The sequence below is a fragment of the Lepisosteus oculatus genome, chromosome 8 (assembly GCF_040954835.1).
Source record: "Lepisosteus oculatus isolate fLepOcu1 chromosome 8, fLepOcu1.hap2, whole genome shotgun sequence".
In the NCBI taxonomy this organism is placed as follows: Eukaryota; Metazoa; Chordata; class Actinopteri; order Semionotiformes; family Lepisosteidae; genus Lepisosteus; species Lepisosteus oculatus.
The window spans coordinates 15,104,836-15,119,231 of record NC_090703.1 but is presented as its reverse complement, the minus strand read 5'-3'; the positions used below and the strand labels follow the sequence as shown (position 1 = coordinate 15,119,231).

Below are 14,396 nucleotides of genomic sequence, written 5' to 3'. Positions count from 1 at the left end.
AGTGTGATTAGAGTGTGATGCCATTGTCACAATATATGGAGAGTTGGCAGGGAAAAATAACTTAAACGTGTCTGTTCCTTGTGAAAGGACAATTAAGCCTCAAGTTTAACCTTCATTTTCAATAGCTGTTATTAAGCTTTTTATCACTTGTTGTATAAATCCTATCATACATTGCCTAACTAAATAATTAAAAGTGCAACACACGCCACTTTGAAATTATCTTGAATTTATTATTATAACTGCATACATAATACAGAAGACATGACAGTGTTCAATGCTTTGTGTACCTTTCCTTCACTTTGTTCATCTATCATCCAGTTCCTGTTCTTATAAAACTGTTTGGGTTCCAAATTTCATAACTTAACAGTATATCTGTCTCCACAAAACAATCAATTTTCAAAATGCTGATCTCTCAGTTTAAAAATGGAAAATAATTTCAAGATGTTTGTTTTGATTTTAGTCTATATGCAGCGGGTACCTATCAAGTTATTTTACGCATAGTTGCTGCTTGATAAACTTTGTAGACCATGACTGCCATCATTTTCATTTAGCTCATACAACTGTATGAAGGTCTGTGAAATACTACCAGCTCAGAGTGTTACATACAAATTGGTAGTCATATTCACCAATGTATTATGATTTAGGCTGATGATTTGTGCTGCTGAGATCAGTTCAATGTTGTATTTCCACTGTGTTCCATTTTGAGCATCAATAATGTCTACAGTAAATGATTGTACTAGCGGTACACAGTCATAATACGGGAGCCACAATGTTTTAAAACCTTCATTTTAGAACATGATCAAAACAGTAAGTTACTGTTCTCCTGTTGCTGCCCTTATAATCCATTCAATCACAGAATTTTGCTGCAACTGCTTTTAATTCTGTAAATAATCATTGCCCAGCTATGTAAATTTGTTCAAGGTGATTACAGCAATGGAATGAATCAAAAAGACAACATTCAGTGGAGGTCTGACTTAGATAGTTCCTTCTATACATCCAAAGCTATAAATAACTAGGAAATAATGCATGAAAAAAAATAGCTTAAAGGGTTTCATTTTCTAATACAAAAAAATGTTTTTCAGGCAGCTAAATCCATAGGGGTCCAATACAGATTAAGTTCCATCCATATGGACAAAAATTCAGTTTAAGCAGAAAACAGTTTACATCCTTTCATTTCATTCAAGACAGTGCTAAATGTTAAAAGTACTGTGTCATGAGGAAAACTATCACACATGAAGATGAATTTCCTTCCATATTCATCAAAGCTATCCTCTATTCCTTTGCAAATTTCAGTCATTATTTAGTTTTTAGCAAAATAGTGACATGCTTTGACTTGTTTAACAGGTGAAATGCATTTAAACAAAGACATTCTGTGTTGTAAGAGTAAGACTCTGGCAGAAGTTCATTAGGGTAACTGGTTAAGTACATGGTCACACAAACTAGTTGTGTTAAACTAGTGCTTCACTGATTTGGCATTGGTCTTGCAGAAATTTACACTAAGACTCTAGAATACATCGCAAGAGGGTAATCTACACAATTTGTTGATGCCTGCATTAGAACTTCAAAGAATGCTTTATTTTTTCTGCCAATGCAATGTTGACTGTTCTCATGATTTAATCATTCTTTGTATGAATGGGTAAAAAATATATTTATACTTTATGGTATAAGCATACATTTGCAACACGTTCATATCTTAAGGACCAGTAATGTTTCATAATTCATTGGAGAAGAGATACAGAAGATATTAAAACTTAAAGGCAGAAGAGGCATGGAAGCTTGCAAAGGAAAAAGAGAAAAAGTCAGGGAGGACAAGAAGGTCTATAAATGTTCACTTCCTTATCGTAGTGTTTTGAAGGGTGATCTTTTCCTACATATATGAATGCCTAAAGACAATGAATCATCAAAATTCTATCTTTATGGTGTGCATCTACCACACTGGCTGAACCACTCTCAACTACAAGAGGAAGAAGAAGGGTCAAGTTCAATGCACAGTTCCATAGCTGGGGTTCGGGGGACAAGCGTGCCACCCTGCTAGAGGTCCCCTGATTTCTGGTTGCAGTTAATGCAGACTCGCACAGGGTGGTCCCAGCCTCGCGAGGGCACGGCCCTGCGTTCCGGGGAGCAGTCATCGCACACCCCCTGCCCGCAGGCCCGGCAGTGGTGCTTGGACAGCTTGGCTGTGAACTCCCGCTGGCAGTGATGGCAGCACAGGATGTCCTGGTCTGGGACCCAGTACGCAGGCCTTGCGGCATCCTTCACTAGGCCTGTGGATCACAAACACCATGAACCAAAGAGCACTCTTTGTTACTCAACAGTTCTAGGAATCCTCCATGGAAACGTACTTAACGTGCTGTGCCTGCTCTCTCATTTTGAAAACATATCAAATAACTCAACTATGGCTCTATTGATTACTTTACTTTTTGGCCATTTCTATGTTGAAATCTTAAAACCTATTCTGTTTTGCATTAAAATTCTGCACAGTTTAATTTCAGCACACAGTCAAGATGAATTTGTCCACCTAAAATTTGTAAGTTGCGGTTTGAAACATATAATGTATAAATGTATAATGGTGCCCTAACTGGAGGACAGGTGGAGTCACAGGCATGTTCACTGGTCATTTTCCCATCACCAGAACCACAAAACCTATATATAACATAGATCTTTTATGTCAGAACACTGTGCATGATGCAAGTAGCTTTATAAATTCAGACGACGTAATGACCACTTACCTAATGGGATGTCTATTGCAGTGACCACGGCTCCCAGAGTATTCTGTACTGCTTCCCCTACTTTCCTGGCTATGAGAGTTCCACCTTCATCATCCTCCAACTCGGCCTCTGACAGATCTGGTGGACACACAAGTGCAAAACAACAGCCGTCACCTTCGAGGCAGAACTGCCACCAACAAGAGTTCTCTGTACTTTTTATTGTTTGTGAAAAAACAACGAATTTAAAAAATGTTTATGAGGTCCAATCAAATATTCAATCACTCCCAGTCTAAAGTGTTAAAACCTTCACATCCGTGAAAAACTGAAAATGCATACTGGAACCACATTTCATAGCTGGCTTAACTACTTTAGTCTTGACTTGAGAAGCAGCTTAGGATGTGTTACTGGTGAAACGCTTCTAAATACTGAATGGATCCATCACCTTCTTTTGTTCATTACTTCGTACCTGGCCGGATGCCTCTCTGTTCGAAGCAGGAGTCACAGACACGGACAGGTGCCAGTCCCCAGCCTCTCTCTGGCACAGGTCTGGATTTGGCAGAACAGCAGTCACAGAATCCTTCTCCGCAGGCCCGGCAGTGGTGCTTGGTGTCATTATCTTGGAACACCAAGCTACACTTGTGGCATTTCTAACAAGGTAGAAAACATCAGTTCTAACCAATCTGTCCAGAAGAGATACCCAAGAACTAATCTACCAAGAATAATATTCAAATACTGCAAAGTTTGTACCGATTTACCCCAAAAGTCTTGTGGCTGTAATTGTTGCCAAAGGTACCTCCATGAAATATTGAGCTCACGGATCCGAATACTTACTTTCAGATCTGAATAATTACTTAATGCAATTAACAGGTTTCAGTTGTTTTCTTTAGTTTCTGCTATCACTTACTGATCTAACCTATCTTAAACTTAACCTTAGATCACAGACTTAGAATTCAAATTTTAAAATATTAAAAAGACTATGTATCATTCTGTAATATCCCCAATTAGTCTCAATATATTCAACAGGCCTGTAGATCTTAACTAATTAAATCTTAACTGTGTTTTAATGCAAAGTAACACCTCAGAACAACAGATGCATGATACCACATTAAGCATTCTGATACAGTGCCTTGCGAAAGTATTCGGCCCCCTTGAACTTTTCAACCTTTTGCCACATTTCAGGCTTCAAACATAAAGATATAAATTTTTTATTTTATGTGAAGAATCACCAACAAGTGGGACACAATTGTGAAGTGGAACGAAATCTATTGGATTTTTGAAACTTTTTTAACTAATAAAAAAAATGAAAAGTGGGGCGTGCAAAATTATTCGGCCCCCTTGCGTTAATACTTTGTAGAGCCACCTTTTGCTGCGATTACAGCTGCAAGTCGCTTGGGGTATGTCTCTATCAGTTTTGCACATCGAGAGACTGAAATTCTTGCCCATTCTTCCTTGCAAAACAGCTCGAGCTCAGTGAGGTTGGATGGAGAGCGTTTGTGAACAGCAGTTTTCAGCTCTTTCCACAGATTCTCGATTGGATTCAGGTCTGGACTTTGACTTGGCCATTCAAACACCTGGATACGTTTATTTGTGAACCATTCCTTTGTAGATTTTGCTGTATGTTTGGGATCATTGTCTTGTTGGAAGATAAATCTCCGTCCCAGTTTCAGGTCTTTTGCAGACTCCAACAGGTTTTCATCCAGAATGGTCCTGTATTTGGCTGCATCCATCTTCCCCTCAATTTTAACCATCTTCCCTGTCCCTGCTGAAGAAAAGCAGGCCCAAACCATGATGCTGCCACCACCATGTTTGACAGTGGGGATGGTGTGTTGAGGGTGATGAGCTGTGTTGCTTTTACGCCAAACATATCGTTTTGCATTGTGGCCAAAAAGTTCGATTTTGGTTTCATCTGACCAGAGCACCTTCTTCCACATGTTTGGGGTGTCTCCCAGGTGGCTTGTGGCAAACTTTAGACGAGACTTTTTATGGATATCTTTGAGAAATGGCTTTCTTCTTGCCACTCTTCCATAAAGGCCAGATTTGTGCAGTTTAAGACTGATTGTTGTCCTATGGACAGACTCTCCCACCTCAGCTGTAGTTCTCTGCAGTTCATCCAGAGTGATCATGGGCCTCTTGGCTGCATCTCTGATCAGTCTTCTCCTTGTCTGAGCTGAAAGTTTAGAGGGACAGCCAGGTCTTGGTAGATTTGCAGTGGTCTGATACTCCTTCCATTTCAAGATGATCGCTTGCACAGTGCTCCTTGGGATGTTTGAAGCTTGGGAAATCTTTTTGTATCCAAATCCGGCTTTAAACTTCTCCACAACAGTATTACGGACCTGCCTGGTGTGTTCCTTGGTCTTCATGATGCTCTCTGCGCTTTCAACAGAACCTTGAGACTATCACAGAGCATGTGCATTTATACAGAGATTTGATTACACACAGGTGGATTGTATTTATCACCATCAGTCATTTAGGACAACATTGGATCATTCAGAGATCCTCGCTGAACTTCTGGAGTGAGTTTGCTGCACTGAAAGTAAAGGGGCCGAATAATTTTGCACGCCCCACTTTTCATTTTTTTATTAGTTAAAAAAGTTTCAAAAATCCAATAGATTTCGTTCCACTTCACAATTGTGTCCCACTTGTTGGTGATTCTTCACATAAAATAAAAAAATTATATCTTTATGTTTGAAGCCTGAAATGTGGCAAAAGGTTGAAAAGTTCAAGGGGGCCGAATACTTTCGCAAGGCACTGTACATGTACTGTATCTGTGAGCAACTGTGGACACTAAATGGCACACTTTTTTTAGAATATGACTTGGGAAATATAATTCAATTACTTTTGACTTAAGCTGTGAACATATTTAAAATGTTCAGTAAGCCATTTTGTCTGATATAGTCATTGCTTGGTACAGTTTGGGATTTTTTATTGTATGCAAAAGATGTCCAAACCTCTCTGAAACCTTGTCTTTTAAACTTTATTATCAAGTCCTAAATCACAAGTAAGAAAAACAAAAGGTCAAGTTATAATCTACTGATGAAAAAACATGGAATGGCAAGAGTTTGTAAAATCAGTTCATTTGTAAAAAAAAAATGCCCAGGTTACAACATAATTTACTTCACAGTTCAAGACAAATTGAATGCCGTTACACCCTGCTCACCAGGATCAGCGAGTTAGGTTTCCAGTAGGCTGGGGCGATCTGATCTGTTAGCCAGGAGGTGACTGCTTTGGCAGGCTTGACACTCAGCTCGGAGACGGACTGTGCCATGAAGTTCACTCCATCCAACAGCCTCTGAGCGGCATTGTTGTTATCCTTTAGGAAGCCGTCGGACTGAAAAGAAAAGGCTTTTGTGAACACAGGCCCCACTCCTGGGGGGAAGAATGGAATACCCTACCTAACAGCTTTTCTACTGGTACAAGTGTGTCTTCTCATAAATCTCTGCAAATGTTTAAGACTTTCTGGTGAGGAATGCCCTAAAACACGCATAACCAATGCAAATCTTACATAAGATAATACAGGGTAAATTAGATTAACAGTTTACATAACTGAATGATGTACAGAAATCTTGAAATAACAAAAAGCCTAAATGTTGAGACTTTTTTCTAAATTAAATGTGCCTTACAGTGACCCAAGGGGCTGGCATTTATTTGTCCTAAAAAAATACAGTGCTTTCCAGTTGTATTCATACCCCCGATGAAACAGGAACAAAAAACATCAGACACCAGAATTACTTATGGACTGGATAATGTTACTCACTTTTAAAAAAATCTAATAATATTACACAGTGATAATAGCTTTGCACAGGACAAAATAATATTTTTTATAAATAATTAATTGAATACCAGAAAACAAGATGGGCACATTTATTTACACCTCTGTGTAGTCTTTTAAATACACTTCATAAAGAAATGTACAATAACAATCTTTTGTTTTGGAAATGCAATGGAAGCCTCTGGAACTGTAATGAGAGCTCCAAAGATTTCCTGGTTTCCCTGAGGCATAAAAGGGGCTAACACAAGGAAAACATTCGTTAGCAGCATTCATGCATCATCAAGGTCAGAGAGCTCTCTCAATATGCTGCCAAGTAGTTAGTGATCTCCAGAAGGTGGAGGATGGCTATAAAAGAATTCACAAAAGCTAAATCTACCACTTTATACTGTAATGTCCATTTGATATTTTGCCAAAATAGGCAATTAAATAAGTCACTGGAGGGCAACTGTAAATGATTTCAAAGGCAACAGTTGGAGATATACAATACACACTGGGATCTTCAGGATACAGAGTGCTGAAAACCACCACTGAGAGTTATTCACAGCTGGACTGCAAGGAAGAAGTGTCTTCTGAGGGCAAGTCACAAAAACGGCAACGCGAATTTGCCAAACGTCCTTCGAATAATAACTGAAACAATGTCTTATGGACAGCTGAAATAAAAATTGAACTTTTTGGACATACTAATCAGCATTATGTTTGGTATAAAAAGATAAAGTTCATGGTAAGGAAAGACTCATACACATTATGAGGTACTGTAAGCTGTTACATTATGTTTAAGGCTTGTTTGGAATCCAGAGGTGCTGGAACCCTTGTCACTATCGAGAAAATCATGAACTCCCAACACATACCTGGACATTTTGACCAAATACATCGTTCCTTCTGCCAAGAAGCTCAAGCTTGGCCAAAAATGGACATTCTAGCATACTGTAGCAATCCCTCAAGGCATACACTACGTCCAAATCAACACAGGAATAGTTCTGCACACAATGTTCTTGACTGGCCGTCTCTATCTCCTGGTCTAAATCCACTTGAATATTTGTCATTCTAACTCAGGGTGGCTGTTCTATGAGAATCTTAAGGAGCAATTATCAGAGCAAATATTCATTAATGTACTCTCTGCAGTGTCAGAATCTCCAAGCACACTACAGGAGGCATCAGATCAGTGTAATCCCTGCCACATAATACTCACTACTGAATAGTTAGAATAGAATAAATGTGACCTTTCTGTTTTCTGGTCTTGAATTATTGATGACGAATATAACTTTGCTTTTGGCAATGCTATTATGAAAACATAAACAATAACGTACAATACCCACTGGTCAGAAACAAGCTTTATAACATTGACAATGTGGTTTTGGACAAATGTCTTTAAACTACTGCATACTGTTATGCATACTGAGTTACTCTTTCCTACCCCAGGCCAAATGTGCTGAATTTCTGTACGAACAACAGTGTCCACAGGATCCATGTTGCCAAACCAGTACTGTCGGCTGCGGTAGATGACAGCACAGTTAGGACACTCGATCACGTACCTGCAAGCACAGCAAGGTTAACATCTGAGTTGCTCTGCATATTTCTCAAATGAGCATTAACTTACTGTTGAGCAAGTATAGAGGAAATAAACAAGTAGGGAAGAAGAATATACTAAATATTTTTTTCTTTATTATTATGTATCAAGGCTTTGTCTTTCTGCCATTCCTAACATTATTGAAATAATGCGCATAGCATGTTGCCCAACCCCCTTACTTGAGCCGTGCAGAAAAGCAGAAACTCACCCAGACCAGGCGTATCTGGCCAGACCAAACCAGGGAGAATCTGACGACGCAGACGTCTTGGGAACGACAATCACCTCCTTCCCAGCTTCATAGCATGCCTGCACATCATAATAGCAGCCCACAGCACAGGACATTCATCAGGGCAACAGATCCAATTTGATTTAGAAACAAAATGGTTTCTAATTGACTAATATGACGCCACATTCTAAGACACGGTTTTCCAAACATATTCCTGGAGGACAAGTCTCTATGATATTTAATGATATTTACATATCAATAATTTATTAGCAAAGAGGCAACTGGAGCAACCATACAGCCCTCATTTGTTACCCCTCTTCTTCTTTTATTCTATTATATAATCTATATGACAGTATAATGTTGCTATTCTGGGTTTCCAAACAAACAAGCAACATGTTCCAACATTTACTCCTACCACACATGCTATGAGTCCACATTCCACGTCAAAACAAAAAGATAAAACTGCATCAATGTCTGTACAGAGACCTGCACTCTCTGATGGGTCCCTGTTCACACTCACCTTGCAGGTGAAGACTCTGTTGTCATATTGCGCAGAGTAACGACAGCGATGCTTGGCTTCGTGAGGCACCCCCTCCTTCATGTGATTCATGCTATTCTTGCAGCCAGATCTGACATGAAAGACCCATCACTAAAGTGAGGAAGGCCCTTTCTGGACTAGTAAAATACAGATTCAATACCAACGTATCATCTAGTCCACAACAATCAAATATCATATCACACTACTGTATAAACACAACATGATTTTTGGTCCAGTCACATTAACGTGAAGAAAAAAGAAGTTATGACACTAAGACACTCTTTTTTTAAATGGAAGATATTGTGATACTTTCTTTATTAAAGGGGAACTGCAACTGCATTTTTATGTTTTGGGGTTTGAAAGAAGAATCAACATTGATGAGTGCATTTCAAACCACAATTAAATTAAAATGTACACAGTAACTTGTAGAACCTCCAATTAACATAATAAAACATTTAGGTTTTCAGGCTACATTTCCAGGTATTCACAGCACCGTGTTCTGAGATTCAGAATGAGCCAACAAAACCTCCGGTGATGTGTTGCAGCCATATGACATTGTAAACAAACAGGCCTGTGAATACAGCTCTTTTAATCCAACAGAAATATTGTTTTCGATTTCAAGATGGTTTTGCAGACTAATATAACTTACTTGTGAACTCTGCATACAGATCACGTTGGAACATGTCTGCAGTGAAATGTCTGCTGCACAACCTGTACTTATTTGCTCGTACATCACATTACATTAGTCATGACAGTGACTAGTGAGCAGGAAGGGTTTCTTCATGTCGCAATTCATGGGAAGTCGAATGTGAGTTTGCAATAACATGGCAACTGACAATATTTTCACAAGGTTCACAAATTTGTGCTTAATTCAAAATTTAATAAAATGTTCCTATAACGTCAATTAATTTATTTTGTTGCCAAGATTTAATAACTGGTCAGAAGAATTGGGACTGAAGTTACCCTTTAAGGTAACTGATTTACTGTCTTCAGTTTTCTTTTTTGAATGCTAACTTTCTACAACAAACCATAAAACAAAAGGAAATATGTTAACCTATGAGCTATCTGTGAGATCAGTGAAGTCCCTGATCTATCTAGAAACCCTGGCAATGTTAAGCTTCTAATTGAAAAACAGGCCCTACAGGCTAAAACCACAGCAAGAGCTGATAAACATGAGTTAACTAATGATGGATAACATCTTCCAATTCAGTTCATCAAATGAAAATGAAGATCTGTTCAGATAATGAGTGGCTGAACCAAGCTCCACCATTTCTGACCTCATTAACTTAGAGAAAACACCATGCTACACATTTCTCATGAATATCTTAGTAACGGCTGAGTTTTAGCTCAACATGCTGTACAACCTCCCACTGGAGTCTGTTTGTGTTAATCCTCTGGAAAAGCACTGTAAATGGGTAGCATTACATCAACATAATCTCTACTCATGTACAACTATTTCACAGCACAAGAGGAGAAGACTCACCCACAACTGAGGCAGAGGCTGGAGCAGGTAAAGTATTCATCAGGGAAGAAGGAGCTATGAGCCAGGTAATCATCAGGAATCTCCCCATTGAAACGTTCACTGAGAGCCTAAGGACATTAAAAATATTACTGATCCACTAGTACCGTGCATCTACATATGACCTTGTGTAAGTCATAAAATATATAACTGACAAAACATATACCACTATAACACTAACTAAGGGAAAACAAGCTCATGTACATTTTCCCAAAATTAGTTTGTCAAACATACTGTACTTTTCTTAATAAAATCAAGCAGGTGTGCTTCATTTAGTAAAAATAAAGGTGAGCAAGAGCTACTCTCCCCTAACCAGGTTCTTTGAAATTTTGATTCTGAAAAATTTTCTCCTAGTAATTTAGACAGCCAAATCAGAAAAAGGTAAAAAAAAATATCATACTCTCATGACCACTTATGGTCCTTTTTCAGTTTTAGAACTCATGAGCATTCACAAGTTCTCACTGAGAATTCATCTTCAAGAACGATGTTTTAAAAGAACAGGTTACATGTCCAGATATGTCTCTCTAGACGAATGCATGAGGCACTGACACTGGGAATGGTTTCTGGTTCCTTTTTTCCTGAAATGTGAACAGACCACAACATGTTTGTCGGGAAAGGTGGAACCAGTGCTGCACAGATGCAAACACCCCACCCACGCACACAAAGCACCCCAGGGAGCCCTATACCTGCAGGGCTTTGAAGATGACACGGGGAGGCCTGGGGGAGCGCATGGTGTTGTTGCCGAGCTGCTGCTCCAGAGTGCGGAGAAGTCCACTGAAGTTCGTCGGGGGGTTGTAGGTGCGAGTGCCCCGGTATTGAATGGAGCTGAAGGCCTCAGGAAAGTGGCCGAGCTTCCTGAAGCGCTCCTGCAGCAGCCTCTCCACAGACTCGGAGGGCTTATCTACAGGATAGAACAAGGAGAACGGTTATTTGTGAGAAGAGAGACACGTGTGGGACATAACATTGTATAGAAGGATATATTGTTAACCATCAATATATAATACACGCGTATTAATCCAAAATCAACCCAGAGAACTATTCTGGCATGCAAAGATGACCTCAGGCCACTGACCTGACCCAAGCAGCTTAGTGTGCACAGTCTCGTGGAAGATGATGACTGCAGGCCCAAGGGTGGAGAGTGGCACGTCCAGGCCACACCGGGCAGTGGTAGCCTTCAGCTCCTTGGTGAAGTGCTTCAGATACGCATCCGAGGCATCGCCGAGAAACTTGAACAAGTCATCGTGGAGACGGTCGGCGTGCGTGCGGTAGATGACCAGGTCGGACACAGCAAGGACCTTCAGTAGCAGTCGGGTCCGCTGGCCCATTTTGGAACTGGCTCCCAGCAGCCCCTCTGTGTCGATCACCACCACGCCGTGGATGGGGTCCAGCGCGGCCCACACCCCAACCGTGCAGGAATCCTGGGTGGGTGAGGTCTTGAACACCTCCCTGCCCAGGAAGAAGGTGTGGTTCAGCGTGTGAGACTTGCCCTCCCCCGTGTTTCCAAAGATGGAAACCACTTTCAGGAGGTCATCCGGCCTGCAGTCTAGCTTCTTGACAAATTCTTCCTCATCCTTCACCTAAGGAGCAGTTTCATTTGAAGAGACAACATCATTAGTGCAATGGCACATACAAGCAGACCTAGGGTTAACGAACAAATATCACCGTGTGAACATGATTGTGATCATTTTGATTTTCCAATGAAATGCTTATTGCTTGTGTTTTTCAGTATGTTACGGTGAAGTGTCATGCTGAAAGGGTGATCCAAGACATCCAAACGTTCAGAAGAAAAGAAATGTGGCAAATTAATGAAGAGAACGTGTTCAATATCCCAACCCTTGCGTTTTGGGGGGAGCTTTTTTGCATCATCCCTGTTCTACACTGCTAGAAGTATCTAAGCACTGACTGGCCCATCACAGCGTTGAGTTCCACCTCATGCAGACACACAAACACACCTGTATCTCCTCATTGTCGTCCACAAGGAGGAAGCTGCAGACTTTCTCGAGAAGCTTCGCCTTCCGAGTCTCCGGGTCGTCTTCCCCAGCATCGGGACCAGCCTCCGGGCTCTTGCACGGAGGATAGAGGGAGAGCGGGTGTTTCCTTTTGTTCACCCCGCTGTGGGTCCGCTTCTGGCAGTCCAGGCACAGGTTGGTCTTGCAGCCTTGACAGCGGACCACTGCCCTCTGCCGGCCGCCGTTCCCCGCGCCGGCGCCGCCTCCCTTGCAGCTGTTGCAGAAGGGCACGTGGCCGGGTCTGACGCGAGTCCGCTCGTGGTTCCTCAGGCGCTCCTGGCGGTGGAGCTCGAGCTCGCAGCGCACGCACTGCAAGCTGCCGCACTCGTCGCACTCGTACACCGCCTCCTCCGAGCCCCCGCACGCGTAGCTCTCCTGACACACCAGGCTGGTGTTCACTCCCTTTTCCGAGGACGGACCTTGGCCACTCATTGTCGTTCGCTTAATGGATGCTCACACAAGTTCATACAAATAAGAAGCTCTACAGGGCCACAAACTAGGTTTTCTTAATACTTAGTGCTTTATCCGCACAATTATACTGGAAAAGACTTTAGCCCTTACACCTTGATCTTGCCTTTGTTTCATGTGACGTTAAAGCTTTTTTACAATTTAAGCTTATTGCAAACAATCTTAATCTCGCTGACTGAAGTGAAGACAAATCTCTTAAATAATGTTTAAATAACGTGATGACTTTGTAAATAAGAAACTTTACATAGCTTGGTTCAATATACACGTGAAATCTTAAATATCGTTATAAAACCAAAACAAAGCAGATGCAAATGAAGAAATGAGTGGACGAATGGTTTTTGAAATGTGCTGTTTGTCTACAATAAACCTGAATTCAGAACGGAATGCTTACATTATTAAAGTATCCCTATATTCTCGCATTTCGTTTAAATTCGTGTTATAAGGTCTAAAAAAGGCATGCTTATTCTCGCAATGCCTTGATTTCAGATTGCCTTCAAAAACAGTTTCAAAATTCTCAAACCAAAACCATATCAACTGAGCCTAGAAAAAAATCGAGTACGACGTTTTAATCGAAATAATAAACGTAAAGCAGTCCACAATTCTACCTTTAATATTAACCGTAAAAAAACGACACTAAAAAATAATGTAGTATCAAATATATCTCCCTGAAATACTTAAGTCATAACGTCAATATATTAAAAACATTTTTCCAATATCTTAAACAGTTGCCGTTTGCTGTATACAAGCACAATTAAATGAGGTATGCCGTTTTTAAATAAATGGACACTTAAAAAGACAAAATCGATCACTTAAATAACATAGAAAAATCGAATTTTTATATTCATAAAAAAAAACAAGCGCCCCATGTAACAACATAAGATAGTGACTCAGGAATCCTTTACCGCTTGGTTTGAATATAGCACTGTTTTCCTATTTAAAGAAATTGCAAGAACCGTTTCAGCACTGTAAAATAATAATAACGTTACAAAAAAGTACTATAACGCAAATAAAAACGAAGGTTTATATTACAAGTATTTAACTCCCCAGAAGATCTCTTTCTATGTTGTTGCCAGGCTAGATCAGCTGATCGGGTTATTTTCAGTCGCAGGCCAAATGTCAGGGTGGAGAGATCGTGCTCAAAAACACAGCATTCTGGGAGCTGTAGTCTTTGGTGTACTTAATTACTATACGGAGCTGCTATTTATAAGATTAAGAAATACCAATTCGCCTACAAGTACGCTTTTACATTCAATTTCAAATTAATTCCTGCTTACTTGTCAACTTAATTTTTTTCTCTCTTCGAAACTGGCGTTATTCAATTGGGTAATAAGATTTTTGTTGAGTTTTCTCAACAAAAATCAATTTAGCTGTTTGATAATAGAGATGCCGTAAGAGTGAAAATCGTATTCTAAAAACGGAATTTTGAACCTTAGAAATTAAAGAATTGTGACATTCTGAAATGCTACAAACGTATGTCCTACTACACGTTTTTTCTGAAGAGAAACACATCTCCGTCGTTTATTCTCGACTGTTTCCAGAAACGTTTTAAATTTCCAGAAAACGCATTCCACTCTAAATCCACTAGAAAGATA

At 40.1% G+C, this 14,396-nt stretch overlaps 1 protein-coding gene across 2 annotated transcripts; it reads right to left on the bottom strand.

The window, feature by feature from the left end:
• Nucleotides 1-209: 209 nt before the first annotated feature.
• On the bottom strand, nucleotides 210-13,938 carry zfyve1 (zinc finger, FYVE domain containing 1). Of its 2 annotated transcripts, none has more exons than XM_069193287.1 (11): nucleotides 12,280-13,938; nucleotides 11,400-11,904; nucleotides 11,014-11,228; nucleotides 10,292-10,398; nucleotides 8,791-8,899; nucleotides 8,253-8,350; nucleotides 7,892-7,967; nucleotides 5,866-6,036; nucleotides 3,175-3,355; nucleotides 2,730-2,846; nucleotides 210-2,264 (listed from the first exon to the last, which is right to left on the bottom strand). In XM_069193287.1, the coding sequence occupies exons 1-11, from the start codon at nucleotides 12,766-12,768 to the stop codon at nucleotides 2,032-2,034; spliced, it is 2,301 nt and encodes a 766-aa protein (XP_069049388.1). In that variant the 5' UTR covers nucleotides 12,769-13,938; the 3' UTR covers nucleotides 210-2,031. The 2 variants fall into 2 exon arrangements, with proteins under 2 accessions (XP_069049388.1, XP_069049387.1); XM_069193286.1 differs by having other exon boundaries at nucleotides 7,892-8,009; nucleotides 12,280-13,936.
• Between the last annotated feature and the right edge of the window lie 458 nt (nucleotides 13,939-14,396).

What these genes read in the sequence shown, in the direction of transcription:
- zfyve1 (XM_069193286.1), bottom strand. Translation starts at nt 12,768, where the DNA reads ATGAGTGGCCAAGGTCCGTCCTCGGAAAAGGGAGTGAACACCAGCCTG. An exon ending in ACGACAATGAGGAGATACAG is followed by an intron (nt 11,905 to 12,279) that starts GTGTGTTTGTGT and finishes ACTGCTCCTTAG; the next exon opens with GTGAAGGATGAGGAAGAATT. An exon ending in ACAGAGTCTTCACCTGCAAG is followed by an intron (nt 8,351 to 8,790) that starts GTGAGTGTGAAC and finishes TATGATGTGCAG; the next exon opens with GCATGCTATGAAGCTGGGAA.